This window comes from Barbus barbus (genome assembly GCF_936440315.1).
Source record: "Barbus barbus genome assembly, chromosome: 18".
In the NCBI taxonomy this organism is placed as follows: Eukaryota; Metazoa; Chordata; class Actinopteri; order Cypriniformes; family Cyprinidae; genus Barbus; species Barbus barbus.
This window is the reverse complement of record NC_136746.1, coordinates 11930932-11955269: the sequence shown is the minus strand read 5'-3', so window position 1 is coordinate 11955269 and position 24338 is coordinate 11930932. Positions and strand designations below refer to the sequence as shown.

Below are 24338 nucleotides of genomic sequence, written 5' to 3'. Positions count from 1 at the left end.
CCTGCTTTTGCATTTGATTGCGCTCCATCTTTTCTTCTCGGTCAGTCCTGTCACCTTCATATTAGGCAGCAACACGCCCCCTGGCGGCTGAGCTCACCCCACAGGAAGACGGAAGCAAATGCCGAACGCTTGCAAACCGAGGCAAGTAGGGCTCAGGACTATGACTTCTGTGGATAGCTCATAAACCGCCAGTGTATTGCCTCTTTACGTCCACTCAGCATTACTGTAAATCATACATTAACGTTTGACGTCTTTTCATCCAAACAGACGGGAACAGCATGGCATCGATTTTGCTCACCAGATCTCGGACTCCTTTGCTGAAAACATCTAGGTCGTTAAAGAACGAATTCAGAAAAGGTAATACTATTCTTTGTTAATTAGAGGACATAGATTAGTAACACAATGGTTAATATAGTAATTCCCTCTGCCTTTGTGTATTGAAGCGAACAGCGAGCCTAATGAACTGATATAACGTTAGGCGTACCGTGACCAGTTTTATTTATAAACCGGACATTTTCAGACCTGTCATGTATACTTTTAATGTCTTCCCTCCAGGTACTACAGTCGTGTAAATCATAGAGTTAACTTTGCTCGCAAACCTGGCCCGCGAGATTATTGAACGACTGGAGAAACGAGAGGCTTAAGTGATTAGCTAACAAGCTAACTGTACAGCCTCACAGATTGAAACAGTCATAATCACCGAGAACCATCCTATTTGAACGTTTTCGTGTGCTAGATGTATGAGGCATGCGTCCAGTACTCTACAGATAATGGAGGCTCGCTGTAACTGCGCGCGCCACACGTGCTTGTGCTTTTGTGTGTCATCACGCTCTGTTACTGTAAATCACTTCTGGAAGATTATAGCTGTAACCGTTGTTGACCGCTGGACTGTGTGTCAGCTCATTGTTATGGTCAACACGCGAGTCGTTTCCACACTTTTGAAGAAACGTTTGCGTTTCGTTTAATTATGGAGCTTTTAAGATGAATTACAGGATCGAACAGCAGTAAGTTAATAGCAGGCGCAGCCAGACAGACACTCCTGTCTGAGAACGTCAAAACCATCGACTTAAATCGAAAAGAAATATCTTTTAATGTCTGAAAATTGACGCACGTGGCATTTTATGTTTTGTATAGTCATAATCTATGTGTAATGCGGCTGTGTATCGATTTAGAGCGTCATGTTTTGCTCAGGCTGCTTAGCTCTTGTGTGTACTGGAGGTCATCTGAGGACAGGCTCCTCTGCCGACTGCAATGGCTGCTTCCTTATTATTGACCGGTCTTAGAAAAGCACGATAACGTGTTTATATATATATATATATATATATATATATATATATATATATATATATATATATATATATATATATATATATATATATGCACAATCTCCTTTGCTAATCTCTGTTTTGCAGAATAGAATTGCACTTTATAGGGGCCTAGCTAGTTCTTTCTCATTGGTTGCTTCACATAAGCAGATCTGCAAATCTGAAATGCTAGATTTGCCAGTGCTTTCCTAAATTTGAATGTTGGTTTAATGTGAGCTTTTTGCACCCTGTATATATATATATATATATATATATATATATATATACATACACACACACACACACACATCGTGCTTTTCTAAGATGTATATGGACCATCATACTTACGTTTTATATATATATATATATATATATATATATATATATATATATATATATATATATAACGTAAGTGTGATGGTCCATCCTAAACGATATTTTGCTCTACAGTGTATATTACACACCGATATTTGGATATTTTGCTCTACAGTGTATATTACACACATCTATAGTGAAAATGCAAGATTTGAAGCTGTTGTGTTTATTTTTTGTGAGTGTGCTGTTTATTTTGGACAACATAATGTCCAAGTACTGTCAAGTTAAATTTACTACAGACCTTATTTTGCTCAGGATTTGAATCTACTTGAAAACATATTCTTATGTTTTTAAAGCAGGAGAGCAAAAATGGAGAGGCGTCTGTCAGTGAATGAAAATATAAGTCTGTCCTTGAGAAATAAGTTTCTTGCGTGGTTCTGCCTCGAGCATACCATGCAATGACGTAATTTTCTTTCTTCAGAGACAGAAACACTCTATTAGTGAATACTAAGGATAATATCTGATTTAGTTTTTATACGATTGAACCAAACTGCAACACTTGCTGTTTAGCATGATCCATCACTCATATGGACTGAGTTGTAAAGTTTCCATTTATTTTTTATCTGTCATTTTTGTTTTAATTTCCCTGATTAGACATGTATCATATATTGATCCAACGTAGGGCTGCACGATTAATCACATGCGATTGTCATGCGTATCTCATCAGTAAAGCCGGTTCTTTGATTAGTGGTAAATCTCCATCACCTGCTTTCAGATGGAGCAGCATTTAATACACAGAGCCGTAGTTCACTGACAAGCTACGCAAAATCGCGTTCATAATCGCATGCGATTAATCGGGCAGCCCTAAAACCAATGTTAATATTTACAATAATTGAAAATTACAATTCAAAGCTTATCAAAACCGTTTAATGAAGCCATGATAACTTAATACATTTAATTAATACTTAATTGAAAAACAGTTCAGTCATAAATTGTTCACAGTTTTCTTTAAATAAATAAAGGAAATTGCAAAGCACAAGTAAAAGGTAATAAAAACCACAAATATCTGGACCTTGCAGCTGTAGCAAGCGGTTATGGCCTTATAACTTGTCTAAATTCTTATAATTTTGCCTACTTTCTCAACCACAACATTGCTGCCACAATCTCTAATTGATTTCGAAATATACTTGAAGTGCTTCCTGAGAAGCCCCGGTAACTCCCATGTGTGGACTTTCTTTCTTGTAGCTAGTCTGAAGCGGTGTAGTCTGGCAAATGATTAACCGCAGCTCTGCTTGACAGACTATAAATTAGAGGTCCGTTCTGAATATACTGTACATTGTTAGGTAAACAAATGCTACCATGAATAGCTTTCATAACATTCAGTCTTTGGATTACCAATAAGCATGACAACACTGATTTTACAACTCTTCTAGAGTTAAACAGTGGAGTTTTACTGTTTTTGAATGCATTCAGCCGATCTCCGGGTCTGACGGTAGCACTTTTAGCTTAGCTTAGCATAGATCACTGAATCTGATTAGACCATTAGCATCTCACTCAAATTATCAAAGAGTTTTGATAATTTTCATATTTAAAGCTAGACTCTTCTGTAGTTACATCGTGTACTAAGACTGACGGAAAATGAAAAGTTGCGATTTTCTAGGCCGATATGGAGGGAATTTGCTGCCGTACCATGGGTGCAGCAGGTGCAGTGATGTTACACAGCACCTGAAAGTAGTCCCCAGCTACGGAACTAGTTATGATATAGCCAGGGACTACTTTCTACATAATATTCCCCTTTTCGAAACTTTATTTTGAAGAGTGCATCCTGTTCTCTTCTGTTCAGAGAGCTTTGTATTCTATATGCAAACACAAGGAGATGTTCAAGAGGATAGAGATCCTAGGCCATCTGCCAGCCGTAGATTGACCTCGAGATGCGAGGCCAGATATCCTATAGAGCTAAATATAGAGAGCGAAAGTAGACCGAAAGCATTTATCCTTCCATACGAACATCCTGGCATCAATAGGATTAGACTGCACTGGGCCAGGGGTCTTACATGTGTAGCAAACATTATGGAAAGCACAACCCAGATTAGACTTCACCTGAGCATTGGAGCAAAGGTCCTAAACCATAGTACTAAAGGGAAGTGGGATGAGAATGGATTAATTATGGAGTCTGGCCTTGTCCTATTGTCTCTGAGTGGATAAATCAGAGAATCACGAGACCGTAAGTATATGTAATCCAGAGATTGCATGGTGTACTGGAGAGGGAAATGGTTCTGGAGAAAGTCAGGTTTGATGGATTGCTGTATTTCAGGGAGAGGAAAACTGTGTGTGGGATACAGTCAGAATGGGTGAGAATAGCTTTACTGGCTTACTCCAGATAAGGGAGTTTCCTGAAGTTATATTTACTGTAAGTCCACCGGGCTGGGACACCGGCAAAGGATTTAAGTATCGCTTTTTATTTAATTTTTATTTTTTTCCATTTATACGTTTACTATTGAAATGTTGTTGTATGCATTTGTCAATTTTATTTAATTTCTGTATTTTCTTAAATGGGTGTGTATAGAGTATTTACAGAGTGTTAACTTTTAGTTTTAGTTACTTTTTTCTTATTTGTAAGTCGCTTTGGATAAAAGCGTCTGCTAAATGACTAAAAGTAAAAGTAAAGTAAGTAGAAGGACATCCTGCATTTATAGTCCACTCCTTTACTTTTCCTAATTAAAGAGATTTTTCAAATCTAATTTTCACTTCTGCTTTAAACGTAACACATCATACTTTGAGACACATAAGAAGTACTGCTATTTTGCATCATAGAAATCAAACCTGTCACTACAAGTGTTGGACAACAGTTTGGAATGGGGCAATTTCAGACCATTTTGGTGCCCTATAGGCAAAATCCCTATTGGTGATGTTTGCTTTTGATTAAGATAATGATATGATTGTTTAAATTTGGTTAAAAATGTCAAATTTGGTCATGGTAACCTACCAAAAATATGATTTTGATGATGCCGTCATTCAGTTTTTAAAATGTTGCTTGAGTAAATACTAAATAACTGTTAATATTTAAAAACATTGTTATGATAATATTCAGCTGCTTAAATGCACTTACATTTTTTTTTTTTTTTGCTAAAATGAAGTGTCATTATGTTAAGTAGGGTTAGTCGCTCGTTGGCGCCCCCTTTAGTTGGAGGTGCCTTAAGTAACTGCCTAGTTTGCCCTATGACTAGAAAAGGCCCTGATTCAGAAACTCAAAAAATTAAGGGATTTGTAAAATGTTGTCTCTGCTTTTTAAACTGGGACAGGATGACATGTTTTATGATTTAAAAAAAATACATAATTCACCTTTTGATTGTCCTGTTGAACAAGCAGAAATCTGGTTTACAGTGGGTTATTTGTTGGTGTTTGGTGAGTTTTTGGCTCAAGGTCTGCATTTAAAGTCACACCAGGGGTGTTCAGCTGGGATCAAGACTTGGCTTTCTGCAGACCAGTCAAGTTCTTCCACACTGACTGAATCAATCATGTCTTTTTGAACCGTGCCTTGTATACAGAGGCACTGTCATGTTAGAATAGAAAAGGGTCCAAACTGTTGCTATAAAATTAGAAGCACACAATTCCCTATAATATCATTATATGCTTAAACATTAAGATTTGTACTCATAGAAATTACTCAAACATGTTCATTAGAAGGGGGTGTCCCAATACTTTTGGCAATATAGTGTGTGTGTGTATATATAATATATATATATATATATATATATATATATATATATATATATATATATATATATATATATATATATATATATATATATATATATATATATATATATATATATATATATATAATTCCAGAAAACAATACATTTGCTTTATTCCGATAATTACCAAAAAGATAATTATTTAAATTGGGAAACAATGTAATTCTGTTCTCTTTATAAAATTGTATTAAATAAGAAAAAATTATGGAACAAATTGAACTGAAGGGTTCTTTCTTGTCATCAAAAAGCTAGAAAAGCCCTGAATTAAGGTTTGTTAGTGAAAAGTTGAAAGTGTTTTGGATTCCTTCATATGCATAAGTGCCTCCATTGCTCAGTTTCTGATATAGTCTGATATATCTGAGACCTTACACACCTTCATTTGTGTGTCCTTTCTCTTGGCAGTGGTGATATTTTCCCCTGTCCGTGTATGCAACACTGGCATGGGATCAAGTATTTTCTCTGTCCTTTTCCATGATCCCGTGCTGGCCTGTAGCCTGTAGCACTCTCTGTGACCCCTTATATTATATCATATCATCTGTTTTTTTTGTTTTTTTTTATCATGCACAGATGTCTGCACATGGTGTTTCTGGAGCTATATTGCATTACTCTGTTGGTCCATCCTTCATGGTGGTCTTTATAAGTGTGCTGTGTTATCTAATGTTGTATTTTCTTTACTCTGAATCTCTTCCAGGAAAGTTATCAGAAAGCACATGCTTTAACTGCACTGCACTGCGGTTAGCCACAAACAGGTAAATGGAACTGATAATTAAATTGGATCTGGGTCAGTGACATGATTCTCATTTTTATCTGAATCTATTTGGAGAAAAGTGCAATTCATACATACTGTGGTAATTAATATTACCATCCAAATGTAACTTTGAACGGTAGTATTAACTATCAAAATAAAAATGAACTATCATCACAACTGTTTTCAACATTGATAATAATAAATGTTACCTCATCATCAAATCAGCATATTAGAATGATTTCTGACTGGAGTAGTAATGGCTGCTGAAAATTCAGCTTTGCCAACAAATGAATAAATTACATTTTATAATAAATTACAATAGAACACAATTATATTCAATTGTAATAATATTTCACAATACTACTGTTTTACTGTATATTTGATCAAATTAATGCAGCCTTGGTGAGCATAAGAGATTTACTTAAAAAATGCTGTTGGGTGCCCCTTATTGTTTCAAATTGGATCTTTATTTAACGATTGTTTAGGCTGATGCATGACATCTGTTTTTCAGCAGTCCTGGTGTTCTTGGAGGCAGCGTCTGGCCTCATACATCATCTGTCCTGTACCTTGACAATTCATCAGCACTTCAGCGCCACTTGTCCAGGTCACCTCGTCTGTACTGTGCCATCTTAGTACCTGACCCTGCCCTGCCTATCCACACCCACTCCACATTCCCCAGGACGCTAGCCTGGCCACAGAGCACCCCAGTCCGGTGGGTACATACTACAGGCCGTCTCCATGATGATTCGAAGGTAGAGCGTTCTTTACGTTCACTGAAGGATCGGAATAAAAAGCTTGAGGAGGGTGGACCGGTGTACAGCCCAACGGTAGATGCCGAAACCGTGAGACGGACAATACGTCAACGTGTGATTGATGAGGTGAAGCATTACTATCATGGGTTCCGCCTGCTATGGATGGATACGACTATTACGGTGCGGATGCTCTGGAGGGTGCTGAACGGACACATTCTGTCACGCCGAGAGAGGAGACAGGTAAACGCTAGTGCTGTTAAGTGATTAAAATTTTTAATCTTACATGATGTGTCGATTAATTACTCTAATTAATTGCAAATTAATCACATCACATTTGGCTGAGAAATCACCCCCAAAATATAATTTACAGCCATTATTGGTTTAAATTAGAAAAGCATCAAGTAGACATTACAAAAAGTAGTTTTAGAAAAAAAATAATTTTCTTTTTAAAATTTTAAAGAAAAAAAGTTAGTTTTTTTTATTTATATGGATTTATTTTTATTTTCAGACTTTTTTTTATTAATATGGAAAAAATTTATAATTTAATGAAATTATACTCTAAATATGAAACTAAAACTGCCAGTAGTTGGCAGTAAATGTTTTACTGAATAAGTCATTGTGCCCTATTTTAACGATCTAAGCAGACAGTCTGAAGTGCATGGAGCAGGTGCACTTGGCGTCTCTGAATCCACTTTTGCTAGTGTAACAACGGAAAAAACGGTTGGCGCACCAGGCAAATGGACCAAAAGTGTTGTACATATTCTCTTAATGAGTCATGGGTGTGTTTTGGGCATAAGGTGCAATAAACCAATCCATTACCTTTAAAAGCCAATTGCGCTTGTACCATGGCAGCTTCGCTATTTACAGACTCAATGCTTATGACATCCATTATTACATGTAGGCATTTTTATCTTTATGTCCACAATAATAATCTTTTGCATTGTAATCCTTTCATTTTTAATATTTGGCATGATTGTGTGCTGCTGCATGTCCATGTGTGTGTAATAAGCAGGGTGTAGGCTACGTGCATTGTACACCCACCTATAGGCACATATTACTAACATGCCCTTTAAATAAAAAAAATTAAAAAAGTACTGTGGCGCCATTGACTTTAGACCAGGTTTTAGTCGGTCAATGGCGCAATTGTTTTCATTTGCCTCAAAAAAGCAATGCGCCAACTATGTGCCTGAACACACCTCATTTTCAGACCAGCACCCCATGGTCAAACCGATAACTACATCGGGCTGAAACTAGTAAAAACACTTGTCGCGCCTGGCGTTGCATTGCACCGATGTGTGATAGGGCTCATTAAATCATTCATTAATTATTTCAATTATTTTGTCCTGTCCCTTTAAGACCTGCATGCATCTAATATACAGACACGCATCTGTTTCTCTCTTAACTATTTACTTTCATTTTAGAGATAACCAACTGAGTCTGTATGTAAACCTTGTGTGTTTTGACAGTATTAGCGCAAAAAATAAGTTAGTTGAGTAATCAGGCGCTGTTAGACAGGGTTTTTAGTGCGTGTGCTTCAGGTGTATGCGCTCAGAAAAAGCGAAAGTCAGACCAGCGCGCGGATGAAACATTTAACCAGCAAGGCTTGTGTGCAAATAATGTACTTTTGCGATCGCGAATAAGTGCAGTGTCCTGTCAGAGTAACTCTACTGCTGTATGTCGTGTTGTACAGCATATAGAGATGGAGACCAGAACTGTATTTGACATAAGCTGCAGCACGATACTACGATATTACTTCAAAAACAGATCGTGGAGACATTTTTATCGTCCACCATCAAAAATCGTTATATCGCACACCCATAGCGTCAATGTATCTGGAGCGGTCGAATAGGGAATCTACTCATGTCTATGGTCTGCTCGTCACTCCACGGAAGAGAAGGCCGGAGTCAGCAGAACTCACTAGGATTTAAAGCAACATGAACTAGATCAGCGTGCTGAAAACAGAGCTGATTTTGACAGGGTAAAGAAGGTGTTTTTTACACTACCATTAAGACATTTTAGTCAAAGTATGTTATAGACTTTTCATTAAGACCCTAAAGAATCATATCAACTTGTGTAAAATTGGCATCTAATGACCCCTTTAAAAATTGTAATTCCCAGTCAGTATTCCTCTGTTCTGATAAGTTTATGATAAATAACTGTACCTGACTCCTGAAAGTTGTAGCAGTAGCAGCCAGCCAGTCAGATTAGAACTGCCAAAGCTTAAACAAAAGTTGAACTCTGCTCAAATTTGTCACGTTAAATCGTTGTCAGTGTGAACTTCCCCCAAGGCCAAGACCACCTAATAACCTTATCCTTAAAGAGTCAGTGACAACATGATTGCATTGAGATTTGGTAATAATGAAGTAGACATCAGACACCTTTGTCCTTTATTGCAATAATCTATAAATAGATTAACAAAATGTTAGTATTTGCAACAAAACTTCCCACACACACATAAATGACATAAAAAACCTGGGTCTTTACATATAGTAATTTTTGATAAAAAATGTAAGGAAAATTGTCAATGTATCACTCTGGGGTTGTCAGTTGACCTGTCATTGCATATGTCTGTCATTGCCCTATGGATTTAACCCAGTGTAATGTAATTAAGTTGTGAATAGTAGGATTTGGGGTGGGTGGTTAGCATTCTTCTGTAGTTTAATCTCAGTCCTATGAAGTCTGACTGGATCTCTTCTCTTCTGTAGCTTAATGATTTAAATTAGTGCCATGCTGAGTCTTCATGGACCAGCCATTAGAGATTACCCTGTAAATCAGGAGTCCAGGGGAGACCCAAGAAACTTTAACTAGCTCACATGGGATTCCTGAGGCCTTTAGGATAAAAACTCCTTTAAGTCCAATTTAACAACTCTTTTATATAAGATGAAATATGTACATTTATTTAGGATCTATTTAATCCCACTCATTTCCTATAATAGCAAGTTAAATTTCAATATTTAAATTTCAGTACAATACAAAAAATTTCTAAGGATCATTTTGTAGGTCTGCAGACATCTACACTAATACGCTAATACATCCTTATGATAGTACAGTTTGAAGTGCTCTGCTTTTGTAATTTTGAGATCAGAAGAAAATTACATGGCCAAAAAGTTCAGGAGTTTTATCTCATTAACTCATCAATGTTCAATCAACGATCTTCCTATTCTTCTCTTCTTCCTATCTCTTTCTTATAGTTTAATGATTGATAGATCAGTATGGCTCACATTGGCACATAGTTGGCCACTAGCCCAGGCTGGAAAGTGGTGTCCAGCTGAGAAATGTTGTCCTTAGGACAGAAGTAAAAGAGACGTTAGTGGCCTTTTGCATTACCTTTATTAAACAATTGAACTGATAATTTCTGGCAACATTTCTGACAAAACATGTTGACTTAGTTCAGTAAAAAACCACCCAGAACATCCCGTCAGTCACAGCACCAACCCCAAACCTGGTAGTGTAAATACAAGGTTACTGCTCTTCTGTATTATATTTAAGCACACAGCACATTGCTGCTATCACATATTGTATTACTTGATCGTCTCTGTTTGCATAGTGCTAATACCTTCCCAGCCTCAAATTCTCAGACAGTTGCGTGACTTAGCCTGTTGTAAAGTGACACTTTAGTGACGCATATAATCTATAACCGTTGGAGGCCTCCTTTGCGTTCTAAGTCAGTACGTACTGGAAATTGCTCAGGCTTTGTGTCACAGGTCACTCTGTCACTGTCTCAGAATGAAGTGTCTGTCCTTGGGTTGTAAACAAATAATAATTGTATTATGTATGGCTGTGTTCATTTCTTTATTTTCAAACGTTAACTAAAAAGCTTTTGTCGTTGTTGTTTTGTTTTGCACAGACCAGCACTCTTCTCATTTTCTTCAGAAAATCTATTTATTAACTGAAAACAAGCACAAATCACGTTATTGCCTTCCTAAAGCCTTGGGAGATTTCTTGTTTTTTTTTTACACAGCATTTGGTCCAAAAACATCTACAGCTTGTATAACACTCATGTTTGGGTAGTCATGGTTAGCTGTTATCAAGAGCTTACTGAGGATTTCTTTATGTTGTGAGCTCTGTCAACATTAGCATTGGGAGGTATGCTAATGTCTCTGCCTCAGCTAGCATCTGTCGCACCTCACTCTCGCTATTCTTCTGACCTGCTTCATCCTTAATCCTGCCTATTCACAACTGGCCTCACACAGCGTGGCTTCCTTTAGCTTTTGATGTCAGCCATCAACCCCCTTCCCAAGCCCTCAGTCCTGCTCTCTCCCGGCCACTTCCTTTGGAATGCCTTTCCTCTCCATCCCACTCACTCGTCCCTGAATATTTCACACTCCAAGCCTCCCTGTTTTCCTCCTCTCTCCCCCTCGCAGTCTCTCTCTCTGCCTGTGGTGATATACATGTCAATGGGCCAAACACAAAGGCTCTTTTCAGGCCTGCCTGGTTTAAATTCTTCCCTATAGGACCACTGACACACAGGTGGAATAAGGGGAGCAGGGACCCCTCTTATAAAGCTGAAGCTCCTTTATCTAACCTCTCATTTTCTGAATTCCTCATGTTTTATCAACTATATATTAGATATGGGGTGATTCAGAAAATCAGTTCTTGCCATGGGGAGTGGATGCACTGATTGCTTGAATTAGTCTCTGGTGTTATCTGCTCACTCACATTTCAGATCCATTTATTTTCTCTTTTTTTTTTTTTTTTTGTACAGCAGTCTATTTTTCATTATTGTTTTTATTTATTTACTTTTATTTTATTTTACCTCATGTGTCCAAGCTGTCCTTTTTTAACTTTCTTTCTTTTTTTTTTCTTTTTTTTTTTACTTTAAAGGAGGAGTGAATCGTACATAAAAGCATCTAGGTTATGTTCGACAAAAATAAATAAATATAAATGGATGTTAAGGTTAATATTAATATTTTTTAGGACCATTTATATTTTTAATAATATATATTTTTTTGTCATTCCTATTATTGTTCTGGTGATTCTCATTTATGTAAAAAATAAGTATTGTAAATAATTATATTATTATTTTAAAAATACATAATGCAGTTTATCAAACATGATTTTTAAGTGCTTTATAATGTATGACATTATAAACTTTTGTATGACAATGAGTTTTTATTTTTTTTATTTTTTTTTATTACACTGATTGAAATTGATGGACATGACGTTAAATGTCCTTAACGCTCATGAAAATAATGTTGCAATGTAGAAAATAAATTTTAAGCAAAAGCTTTTTAGACAAAATAAGCTTCTTTCTTTTTGATTTTGGGGTGAAATAGGAACAGGATATGAGGTTCTTTACCCAAACAGTAGATAGGAAAAGTTTTCGAGAGAACTCTTGACTCTGTAATTCTTTTCACCTCCCAGCAGGATTTGAGCTCTAATTTTACTCTCTTATGTAGTCCTGACAGAGCAGATCACCCTTTAGAGTCAGTTCTTAGCCCTTCATGACAGGGATTTCAGGGGTTTTACTTCATTTTTAATTCCAGAGATTAGATTTCTACCACTGCTCAATAATTGCATTTCATCACCAAAGTAGCAGTCTGCTGACATCACTGCCTTTGTCATGTTAATTGCAGTTCCTGAGGACGTGTGCAGATGTCTTCCGGCTTCTGCCCTTTCTGGTCTTTATCATCGTCCCATTTATGGAGTTTCTGCTTCCTGTTGCACTGAAACTTTTCCCTAACATGTTGCCGTCCACCTTTGAGACACAGTCCAAAAAGGTACGCTGACCTTTTAAGTTTTAAACTATAAAGACCTTAATCGTATTTCTGTCGTAGTCACACATCTTAAGCATCTACTTGTACCAAACCTGACCTCGTATGATATCGCTCTCTCACACACACTGTCATTGTTTGTGTTTTTCAGGAGGAAAGACTAAAGAAGGAGCTGAGAGTGAAGTTAGAGATGGCCAAGTTCTTGCAGGACACAATCGAGGAGATTGCACTAAGAAACAAAGCAGCCAAAGGCAACGTGACCGAGGAGTTCTCCACTTTCTTTCAGAAGGTAGATCATAGTCACTTGCTCAGAACTTATCCTGAAAAAAAACAACACTACTACTTCTCCAAGTAATTCAAAACACAGCGCTGTATTGCCCCCATGTGGTGATGCTTATACTCATAAGCACAATGAATGAGAGCTTTGTTTTTTTCTTGAATGAGAACTATCTCTCTCTTCCCCTTCCTCTTCTCTCTCAGATCCGTGACTCTGGAGAGATACCCAGTAATGAGCAGATCATACGTTTCTCTAAGCTGTTTGAGGATGAGCTGACCTTAGATAACCTGACACGGCCGCAGCTGGTGGCTCTGTGCAAGCTGCTGGAGCTGCAGTCCATCGGCACCAACAATTTCTTGCGCTTTCAGCTCATCATGAAACTCCGAACCATCCGTGCAGACGACAAGGTTAGAACCTGTCTTTACTCAAATGAGTCTTGTTTATATCAGTAGTATGTTTTTTTTAATTTATATATATATATGAAGAGTTAATTTGCAAAAACAGATAACGCTGTTTTTAACAATTCTCAGAAATCATGTTTTTTCCTTGTGCATTTCAATTAATCTCAATCAAACTGCAGTTGGGTTATTTTGACTGGGTTAAAAAATAACTAAAAAACCCAACTAACTAATACAATAAAACACTATAAAAACATAACATAATAAAAAAAACATGATTTTTGAAAATTTTCAAAAACGGAGTTATCTCAAGAAGCAGTTAATATTATCAAAATTGAAAACAGTCGTGCTTCTTAAAATTGTTGACACATTTTTTCAAAATAGAATGTTCTAAAGAGCATTTATTTGAATTAGAAACCTTTTGTGGCATTATAAATGTCTTTACTGTCACTTTTGATCAATTTAATACATCTTTGCTGATTAAAATGATGAATGGTATTGTATACACTTATTTTTATTCAACAGCAATTTACAGTGAGCACAGCTGTTAAAAAAAACCATAAATGTAAAGTCTTATGTCATTATGTATCTAGTGTATAAAAATTCAGAGTAAATTACAATTATCATGAATTTCTATATGCATTTCTATGAATTGAATTTCTCAGAATTTCGTGAGCTTCTTTTTCAATTAGAAACATCAAAGTTCATGATTCCTAGCTGATTTCTTTGCGTGTGTGTGATTGACAGCTGATATCAGAGGAAGGAGTGGACAGTCTGAATGTGAATGAGCTGCAGGCAGCATGTCGTGTGAGAGGGATGAGAGCTCTGGGTGTGACAGAGGAGAGACTCAGAGAGCAGCTTAAACAGGTAACACATGCTGCACTTTCCTTTACAATGATTACTTCCTAGTAGTACGTCTTCTCATTATGTATTTCACATTTTCTGATCATGTCAGTGGTTGGAGCTTCATCTCAATCAGCACATCCCCACATCTCTGCTGCTGCTGTCCCGAGCTATGTTCCTGCCAGACACGCTGTCCCCTGCGGACCAGCTTAAAACCACACTACAGAACCTGCCAGAGATTGTGGTATGTACTACACAGTGTATAATATTTACAGTAAATATAGGTTAGTTTCACAAAAAAATAATATGTATAGTTGTATATGTAGCAAGCGCTTCAGATTTATGTAATGACTCTGTTGTTTGTTTGTGCATTCACAGACTAAAGAGGCGCAGGTGAAGGTGGCAGAGCTGGACTTCTCTAAAGTGGATAACAAAACCAAGCTGGAGGCCATGCTTCAGGAAGAGGCAGCTATCCGGCAGGAAAACAGAGAGCGGGAGCTGGAGAGACTGGCTGATGCTGCAGAGAAAGAAAAGGAGCAGGCTGCGCGGGTCATTAGTCACTTTCAGTCTGACAGTGATTCCTGCGTCATACCTGTAGTATAGTTGAAATGTTCATGGAAGATTTTATGTGTTTCCAGGAGACTGAGGTGGTGGAGTTGGAAGCAGAACGACGGGTGGATGCAGAACATGCTCTCTCTAGTGTAGACGTGGCCATCCGTTCAGAAACACTACGAGATACTGCACCAGTGCTGGAGGGTATTAAGGTAAGACAATCTCTCTCTCACACACACACACAAAAACACAAAAAGAGGTGAACAGAATGTTTTCTCGCTTAAATATATATAAACACTGAAGATGTATGAAATATCCTTTATTGAATATTGTTAACAAGAAATCAAGTATGAAAATATTTATATAAACAAATGACACAAATTTCCTGACATTTGGGAGGAACTTAAATGTCCGTTACGATTCAAAATTTGGGGTCAGTTTTTTTTATTTATTTGTTTTTTTTAAAGAAATGATTACTGTTAAGAAATTATGCATTAAATTAAATGAATCAAAATTGACAATGAAGTCATTTATAATGTTCAAGAAGTGGTATTCTTTTGCACTTTGTATTCATAAAAGAATTCTGAAAAAAAAAGTGTCTTGGTTCCTGCAAAAATATCAAGCAGAACAACTATTTTCAACATTGATCATAAGAAATGTTTTTGAGCACCAAATCTGCATATTAGAATGAGGAATAAATTACATTTCAAAATATATCAAATCGAAAACAGTCATTGTAAATTGGAATAATCTTTCACAGTATTACTGTTTTTACTGTGTTTTTGATCAAATAAAAGCAACCTTGGTGAGCGTAAGAGACCCCAAACTTTTTAAACAGTAGTGTACATTACTGATAATCTGTCAAGCATTATAAAATATTTTTAAAAGTATTTGTTAATGAGTAGTGAAAGCCATTTTAAAGTGTTTTATAACCCTTTTAAGGCAAGTCACTCAGCCAATCATGGCAATGCCTTCAGTCAGCTATTTTCTATCATGGTTATAAAGTACATTCTGCTTGAATTGGGAATATCTGAAATGCCGTTGAATGTGTCGATATACTTGTTAATACATAAAATGGTATTGTAGTACAAGTTTAACTTTCTTTAGCTAAAATCATTCAGTAAAAATGGTCCAGCTAATCCACTTCTTTGACTTGATTGTGTAGAACAGGATCTTGTGCATTCATGTCACAAGAACCGCTCTTTCTCTGTTTTTGAATATTGTGTCATTCTGCGTGTTTATTTCTTCAGTTTGAGCAGTGGCAGAGGTATCTGCGCATTCAGGTTAGATGCTGAACTGCTCTCCCATCTGGAGATCACCACACTGATGCTCTGCTCTCCTAGTCACTTTACTGCTCACTTTCCCCACATTTACAATAATCAAAGCTTTTCAACTAGAGTTAGACTTAGGCTCTTATAAGGCTTGTTTTTAGCATAACAGGCACAAAATAATTACTGAATCAAATGATATTGTAATATATTGTGTATATTATGTGATGCATAATATTGTGTGAATACAGTGATTTGAAAGAGCAGAAGTTTTTCGTGTGGTTTTATCTGCATCCTCCTTTCCACTTCACCCCAGCACTTTGAGTACATGTCTGTACCACATGGCATATGAAACATGCAGCAAATCCTCATGGTTGTTTGTTTTATGTTGCTTAGAGACCCACTGAATTAGCCCTACCATGTGTTTCAGTTGGTTTTAGTAACCTTTCTGTGATCACCTTTGTTGTATGGAAGACCTTCCTTTCCTCTGACTGATCCTCTTATAAAAGAGCAACCTCTTTATCTCTTTACATCAGAGTTGGGGAGTAACTAATACACTTCAGATGTGTGATGGTAATTGAACCGTTCTCAAACTAGCATCACTTTTACAGTAAGTTACACAACCATTCAAAAGTTAAGGACAATAAGATGTAGCTTGACAAAGCATTACATAGATAATTTCATTACATTGTGTCATCTTGAAACAGAGCAAGCTCAGACTTTGTTTGACCTTGAACATTAGTTAGTATAGTGAAGTCATCCCACAGTGACAAGACTTTGGAATAGATTATATTATTTAGTGATTTTATTTTGAAAAATAACTGAAGCTGATTACATATGTAATTTTCATCCATTTTGTGTATATTTCCACATTAAATGTGTTGTAGATTTTGAAAAATTTCCAAAGTTTGCACTTAACCCGCACTAAAATGTCACGTCCACCACTGATTCTAAGGTTCCCCAACACTGTTGTGCATGTATGAAAATGTGTGCGTGTTCCCTAGAGAGAGTGTTGATGGACACGGTGTTATTTTTCCAGGGGGAGGAGATCACTAAGGAAGAAATTGACATGCTGAGTGACGCCTGCACCAAACTGAAGGAGCAGAAGAATCTCCTCACCAAAGAGAAAGAGGAGCTGGAGGACCTGAAGGATGATGTGCAGGAGTACAGCGAGGTATGTACCGTAAACCAACAGCCCGTTTTCATTTCTCTTATAAGCTTTTAAACATGTGAAATCCACTATGTCTCTCTACAGGACTTGGAGGAGATCAAGCGAGAGCTGTCCAAAGCAGGACAGGAGAAAGTGGTCGAGGAGTCTAAAGCAAGCCAACGTCTGTCAAAGCGGGTCAACCACATGATTAGCAGAATGGATAAGATCGTCACTGAGCTGGAGAGGGACAAGATGGTGCTAGATGGACAGATGGACAGCGGGACCACACCACCAATTGGGTAAGTTAAGAGTCCTTGATTTGCATGAGTTTGTATGGAATTGGGTTGAATGTTGATGGTGGTTTCTGTGTGTCATCAGTTATATTGCAATGGACTCAGTAAAATGGTGGTGGAAGAACAACCTAACAGGTTGCAAACGCGATCCAAAAGAAAGGGTTCCCAGTCCAATTAAAAATAATTTTTTGTTGTTCTTTTTAGATTGTTCTTTGAGAAACATAGTGACTTGCCAAGGTAAGGACAGGAGAGACCTCTCGCCATTTTTGTTTTTTTCCTCATCAAAAGCATTAACATAAAAATATGGACTAAACACCATATTTTTAAACAAATAGGTCTGAGGGGGGTCTGAAGTGTGTGTGTGTTTTTTTATTTAATATTTTAATCCATCAGCAGTCTGCTTGTCATTTCCGTAATGCTGGTTATTGTGGATTTAATCAGTTGTGTGATTAGGATTGTGCTGTTAAATCTTGTTCTCAGTGCTGCAAGTATTAGATGGATCACTTATTTTAAGGCCTTTGTTTTTTCTTCTGCAAATAAGTCTTGTATGATTTAGTCAAAAATTCTTAAAGATTATTGAATCATTTGCTCATTAATTAACTCTTTCAATCATGAGCGACTCTTCTGGGAACCCTGCACGGCTGTCTTGGCATGCGATTGATTGATCCGTGAACTTACTCGCCCTCCACCATATTACCCCTTGTGTTATCAAGTAAACATTCACTGTATGTAGTCTGTTCCTGTCCTACAGGGAGAATCTGATAAGCATCAACGAGCTCATTGCAGTCATGAAGCACATACAGAACATCCCTGAACACAAGCTGCTCAGCATCGCAGATGCACTCGATGAAAACAAAGATGGCAAGATAGACATTGATGATGTCTTAAAGGTAACAACAGGGGACTTGTTTGGTCTCTCACTGATTTTCCTTTTCCTGTTTGGTTGGTTTTTATTTTGATGTTGGCATTTATCTGGCGTGTGTGTTTGTGTGTTAGGTGGTAGAGCTGATTGATAAGGAGGACATCGATATCTCCACCAACCAGGTGGCAGAGATCATGGTGATGCTGCAGAAGGAGGAGAAGCTGGTGGAGAAAGAGAAAGCTAAGGAGAAGGTCGAGAAGGAGCAGGCAGCTAAAATCCAAAACTAGAATATCCGTGTAGGGAATGGAAAAGATCCTGAAGCTTTTCAGGTTCATTAATATGTGTTAAGAAGCTTCAGTGAGACTGAAAACAGTGCTGACCTCCCATATGGATTCATGTGTGTGTGTATATATATAGAACAAAGAACAAACTTTGCTTTGTTCAAGGAAGACGGTTGTATAAAGAATGAATTAAGGCATTTATTTATTAATAATATTACAAAAGTAATGCACTACGGAACCCTACACATGCCATATAGAAATCATGGCCACAAATTAAAAATTTGTTCCCTTGTTTTAGGTAAATAAGCCTCACAGTTGAACTAAATTAAAAGGAGGGAACTAAGTAGTACAATTTAACTAAGAAGGAACAAATTAAGTTGTGTGAACGAATTCTTAATTCATGGCCATCATATCGTTTATTAGTCATGTGCGAGGCACCGAAAATTCAGAGAAAGATTTTAAAAGAAAATTTGTTCATTTATTCCCAAAAAGACACTCTTAAAGCTGAAGTGTGTCATTTCTGGCACAAAACAAACTGTTTGTTTGAGCAGACTTGTTGAGCTGGACATTATAGCATCAGCGCAACCAATGAGCTTGGGGTGGAACTAACTTTGTGTCACAGAAATAGCGCACTTCAGCTGTAAGATGCAAAAATTTATCAACTTTATTATTCTCAAAATCGTACGCCCTGGCAGTGATGTCATTTCCTGTGATCTGAGGAACTCCTCTCTTTGCACATCACATCAACTGTCACAATCATTCCATTACTCATCCAGTTTTATTCTTTTGTAGTTTTATTTATTTTCAGTTCACAATCTTTATGAGATTCTTGAATGTCGCTCAGAAGATGTCGATATGCTTATTCAATAACCAAAGAAGCTTTGTTGCAGATGTTATGCTCCATTAATACATGTACATACACATTCAAGCCACCAAGCACTGCGGCTTTGTATCACAGCAAAAGTCTGAAATGGTATTGGGACATATCCCTTCAGCACTTGAGCTTTATTCAGGGCAGAAGCTTTTGCACGGACTTGAAGATGGTGGCTGAGACAAATTCAGTTTTTGATGTTTTTTATTTAGCTCCTATCTTGAACTGATTTCAGCATCACATTTACATTGTGGCCTTCAGTAATCAAAATCCCTTGTCCAAAGTAAACTTAACCTGAGATAATATAGCTATATAAATATGTAACAGTATTTGCATTGTATACTAGCAGTAAATATGCGTCTCTGTTAGCTAGCTTGGGTTAATGATAGGTAAAGTGTGTTTGTGAATGTTTGTATGTGCTGGGAACCTGAAAGGGAAAAGATGGAGGTCAGTGCAGACAGAATCAGGGTACGACTCAGCATACAGTCTTTGTGACCTGGATCATCCCTCTCTCCTTACATGGAGAGAGCGGCAGCAGTTGTTCTCGTAGCAGAGCACCTACAGTAACTGGAATGTGTCGATCAGCATGAGACTCGCACGCTCACTGGAGTCTGGTAGCATAGTTTCACAGGGCACATAAGGCAGGGAATACATCAACTTGACCCTAAACATGTCATAGTGAGGGACCAGCATGTCTAACCTCAAAACACTGTTCCTGTGCTGTGTCTCAGACAGAGTCTGGGTGCCTATTTCACATTGTGTCCCTTAAAAGGATCGTTCACCCAGAAATGAAAATTTGGTCATTATTTGCTCACCCTCATGTCGTAACCTGTATGATTTTTTTTTATTATTATTATTATTATTACGTAAAACACAAAACTAGATGTTTAACAGAATGTTCATGCTGTTCTTTCCCATTCAAGAGAAGTCATACATGTTTATAACCATGTGAGGGTGAGTGAATGTTGACAATTTAAATTTTTGGGTGAAATGTCTAACTTACCTGGGGGCCCCTAACTACAGTAACGGCATTTAGGCCTTAAAAATATTTTCATGAATTAGTATTAATATACCGTATGATAGAGAAAATCCATGTTTGTGTTTTTTAGAGCAAGTATTTTATGCTGACATGTAATTGCACTATAATTATTGAGAGCTTTTTGTTTTGCCCATTTTTGCCGTGTTGATCTAGACTCAGGAAGATGCATGTAATGTCTATTTGCACACTGAGAGATATTTTGAGAAAACATACACTTGAATTTTTAAAGTTGTAGAGGGGACGAAGTGTGAATATTGTGGAAAGGTATAAAGATACCTTGCTTATTTTGTCTTGTTTTGCAATTTTTAATTGAGTTTTCAGATTCATTTATAACAGATGGTGCGCACATAAGTGACCACAGATGGAAGAGAGTAAAGACATTGATGTAATTGCCCTTGGAAACTAATGTACTGCTTAAGCTAATTGAAATGTATTTGATTTATTATATATTTTCCCCTTTTTAAGGCCTGTACATTGTGTCTTTCATTATTTTTTTGACCGTCCTGTATTTTAGAAGGTTCAACCCCTAAATACTGTTACGCTAGTTAACTTGTAGATTAAATAATGGGTAAAATGAGTGGTATGTGCAAAAAATGTTATTGAAAATCAGTATGACGTAAAGTAAGAATTTAATTTTATTGTTCATACTACCTAGGTAAATATACCATTTACATGCAAGTGGTTACAAAGTCAAATAAAATTAACTGATCTTTAAGTTGTATACTATTTTCTTTCTTTATTTTTGACTCTAATCCATGTGCATGTTCATGTTTCATATATCTTATTTTTGTCTTGCTTTGTCATTCAATTGGTTTAATGCCTTTTCACCCCCCTTCTGCATTATTCACCGTTACCACTGACAGCATAGTATGGGATCCAACCTATCTTCTCTGTAGTAATTATTCAATTAATTAGTTTTACTTTTAATTTAAGTGTAACTTCTACTTCATAAGGTTGAATAATATGAATATAAGTGTAACTTGAATTTAAATCCAGTAGCCAGTGCAATGAGAACACATATTTACAGGGTTTTTTACATAAAACCATCAGAAATATATATACATGGTTTGTTTCATAACTTGACTGTTATGGATCTGGTATAAGGTTTAAATGTAATATTTACAGATGCAAGTCTTTGGGTATGATAAAACATTGAATAAAAATTTGCTAAATTTGCCAGACCACTTGGTGGCGCTATAGTCTTAGACAATAAAAGTAATCCCAGTCAACATGTCCCTATGTGTAACACTGAAATGCTATTCATTAAGTCAAACCCAGTGTGGTGCATCAGTTGAAAGCTAATGTTATTCATATTCTCACACCAGTTCAAAGTACTATGTGCTTTTATACGAGTAGATCATACACTTTCAGAAAAAAAGTACAAAGGTTGTCACTGGGGTGGTACATTTTAAAAAGGTGCTAATGTGTACAATTTAGAAAATAGGCACACTTGAAAAACTAATGTGTACCTTCAAAGCACTAAGAAGCACCTTTTAGGAGTAAATAAGGTACAAAGGTGTAAAAAGAAAAGTACTTCATTGACAGCTTTTGTACCTTTTTTTCTGAGAGTGTACTGACATCAGACTGTCACAAGAATTCAAATAAACACTACCTCTGCAGAAAACAGTCCGCTTATAATAAATGTCTTAAATTCAAACAGTCGGACACCCAGGCTAAAAAATGACTTGAAATGATGCCGTCTACAATAATAACCTGTGAGGACTTGAAGTGTGCTGAATAGCTGGAGGGAGAATCACAGTAAATCATGCTGCCCTGTAAGTAAAGCCATGTGGGCTGGTAAGAGGACACTGCTCTGTGTAAGAGGGCTTCTTGTTTGTGCTGACACAAGTTCAACAGCTCTTCTCTGGCCAGCCACTTTGAGAGTTTTTATTTTAGATGTGTAGTGTGGTGAAAGATTACATATGATGTATATATTGTATGTTGTTCGGAGTCACTTTATAGACAACAGTGCTGAGAGCAATCTAAAAACATTAAATGGTGCATGCTTTATGTTAAGTAATAGTCAAGGGACTCTCTCTCACTCTGCTCTTCTACAACACACTATTGCTTTATGTAATTCTCTTATTCTCAGTATGTAATAATCTCTGTATTTTCCAATACACAGATGCTGATATGTTCATATAGCACTAGTAGCTTTGTGTCGGTCACATTTAGCAAACAATAATAGTAATGCACTGAATTTGAAGCTGATGTAAGTGATTTTTGCTAACTTTTGTTTACTAACAGACAAATCACATTTTTGAAAGAGGGTTTGCACATAACAAATCTGACCAATCAGAACAGTTGGGAGGTGGGCTACCTTATTGTCAGACCATTTGGGATGTTGTTGTTTTTTTTGTTTTTTAGATACCACTACAGATACATTTGATTAGTTGTGTTTCCTTAAATTGTCTAGAAAGATGGTGCTTGGTTGGTTTCCTATGTTCATATATTTGGACCACAGAATGTTTGAGAGTTTGAAGCGTTTACATAAATCAGAGGTCATTAATCATGCCGTATCACTGTAGCAGCTGTGTATTTACTCATATTGCACTGTATGGAATGGCAGTAGATTTTTCACATAAGCACTTTCACTGTCCTGAGAGATGCCTGTTGAATGTACTTTGGTGCAATGACATTTTTTTTTTAGATGGGGTACATATTTGTACCAGAATTTTGCTAAATATAAAAGCCAATAATGAATTGTCAATGTGCGCATATGCAAATGTACGTGCTTCCATTATTGGAAACCTGCTTACCTCAGAGTAAAAAATAAAGGGTAATTGTGAGATTATATCTTACAGTGTGGCCTATTTAAAAATGTATTTCACTTTCCTTTTTTATTTTTTTTACTGAAGTAGAAACGGCTTCTATATTCCATAGATTGTTGCTTTCTTTGTTTCTAAACAGATTCATAATTGTGCAAAAATGCATGGCGTCAACACAAAATGCGAAGTGTGTGTAAGATTATTAGTGTGCACTTGTGTCGACCTGAGATGGAATTGCACATCAAATAAAACAGTTTCGAAAGTTTGCCTTTGGAGAGACGTGTTTTGGTAGAAAAAAAGTAGTGTCTCTTTTCGAGAACGCAGTGGAAAGAGTGCATGGAGGCTGGAGAATGCTCATGGAGCAAACATTTACACTAGACTTACGACACTGAGATGTTGCTGACGTCAGGAAAGAACACTTCACTTCCAAGGCCGTAACCAGGGTTTGAAAATTAGTGAGGTCCGAAGTAAGGTGTTAAGAATTGTGCTATAATAACACCCACAAATGTACTACTTATAGCCTAAACTTCAAAATAGACAGACATGTAGATGATTGTGAAATATTTTTTATTCAATATAATGTTTTACATGTTACAAACTATTTACAGGCTATTTGCTATAGTGTTTCTCCGTGTGTGTGTGTGTGTGTGTGTGTGTGTGTGTGTGTGTGTGCGCGTGTTTGTGTGTGTGTGTGTGTGTGTCTTTCAATTTAGGCTTTTTTTTAAGAAATACATCTAATGTATTTTGCCGGAACCTTTTTGCCATTCTACACTCTCTCTGTTCTGTCTGTTTTGGAGGATAAACATTGTTAAATTAGACCTTCTTTATTGCATCACAATGGGCTATGTAACAATACTGATTACTGTAATAGATTTCCATAATAAACATTGCTATATGGATAAGTAATAATAACTTTGGCTGTGCTCTAATGCAGTGGTTGTCAACTGGTTAGGCCATTGAACCCACATTTTACCATGGACATTAAGCTGCGACCCTTTTTTTTTTGGAAATTGACATATATATATATATATATATATGCCGTCTGAAAATTTCTTCTAGAATGATCATTTTTATCAAGCTCGTATATTTAAGTTCAGTAATTTCACTTAAATGACAATTATATATTGTCATTTAAGTGAATATAT

General features: G+C 36.7%; 1 protein-coding gene across 7 annotated transcripts; it reads left to right on the top strand.

Moving 5' to 3' along the window:
* The first annotated feature begins 58 nt into the window (after positions 1-58).
* Positions 59-21149, top strand: letm1 (leucine zipper-EF-hand containing transmembrane protein 1). 7 transcript variants are annotated; one of them, XM_079440076.1, is made up of 17 exons: positions 59-141; positions 268-357; positions 6069-6126; positions 6637-7117; positions 12454-12597; positions 12743-12880; positions 13072-13275; positions 14014-14133; positions 14222-14353; positions 14488-14658; positions 14748-14873; positions 15912-15944; positions 16969-17103; positions 17185-17378; positions 17577-17609; positions 18124-18262; positions 18369-21149. In XM_079440076.1, the coding sequence occupies exons 2-17, from the start codon at positions 279-281 to the stop codon at positions 18519-18521; spliced, it is 2340 nt and encodes a 779-aa protein (XP_079296202.1). In that variant the 5' UTR covers positions 59-141; positions 268-278; the 3' UTR covers positions 18522-21149. The 7 variants fall into 7 exon arrangements, with proteins under 7 accessions (XP_079296202.1, XP_079296201.1, XP_079296204.1 ...); XM_079440075.1 differs by having other exon boundaries at positions 18106-18262; XM_079440078.1 differs by lacking the exon at positions 15912-15944.
* The last annotated feature ends 3189 nt before the right edge of the window (positions 21150-24338 follow it).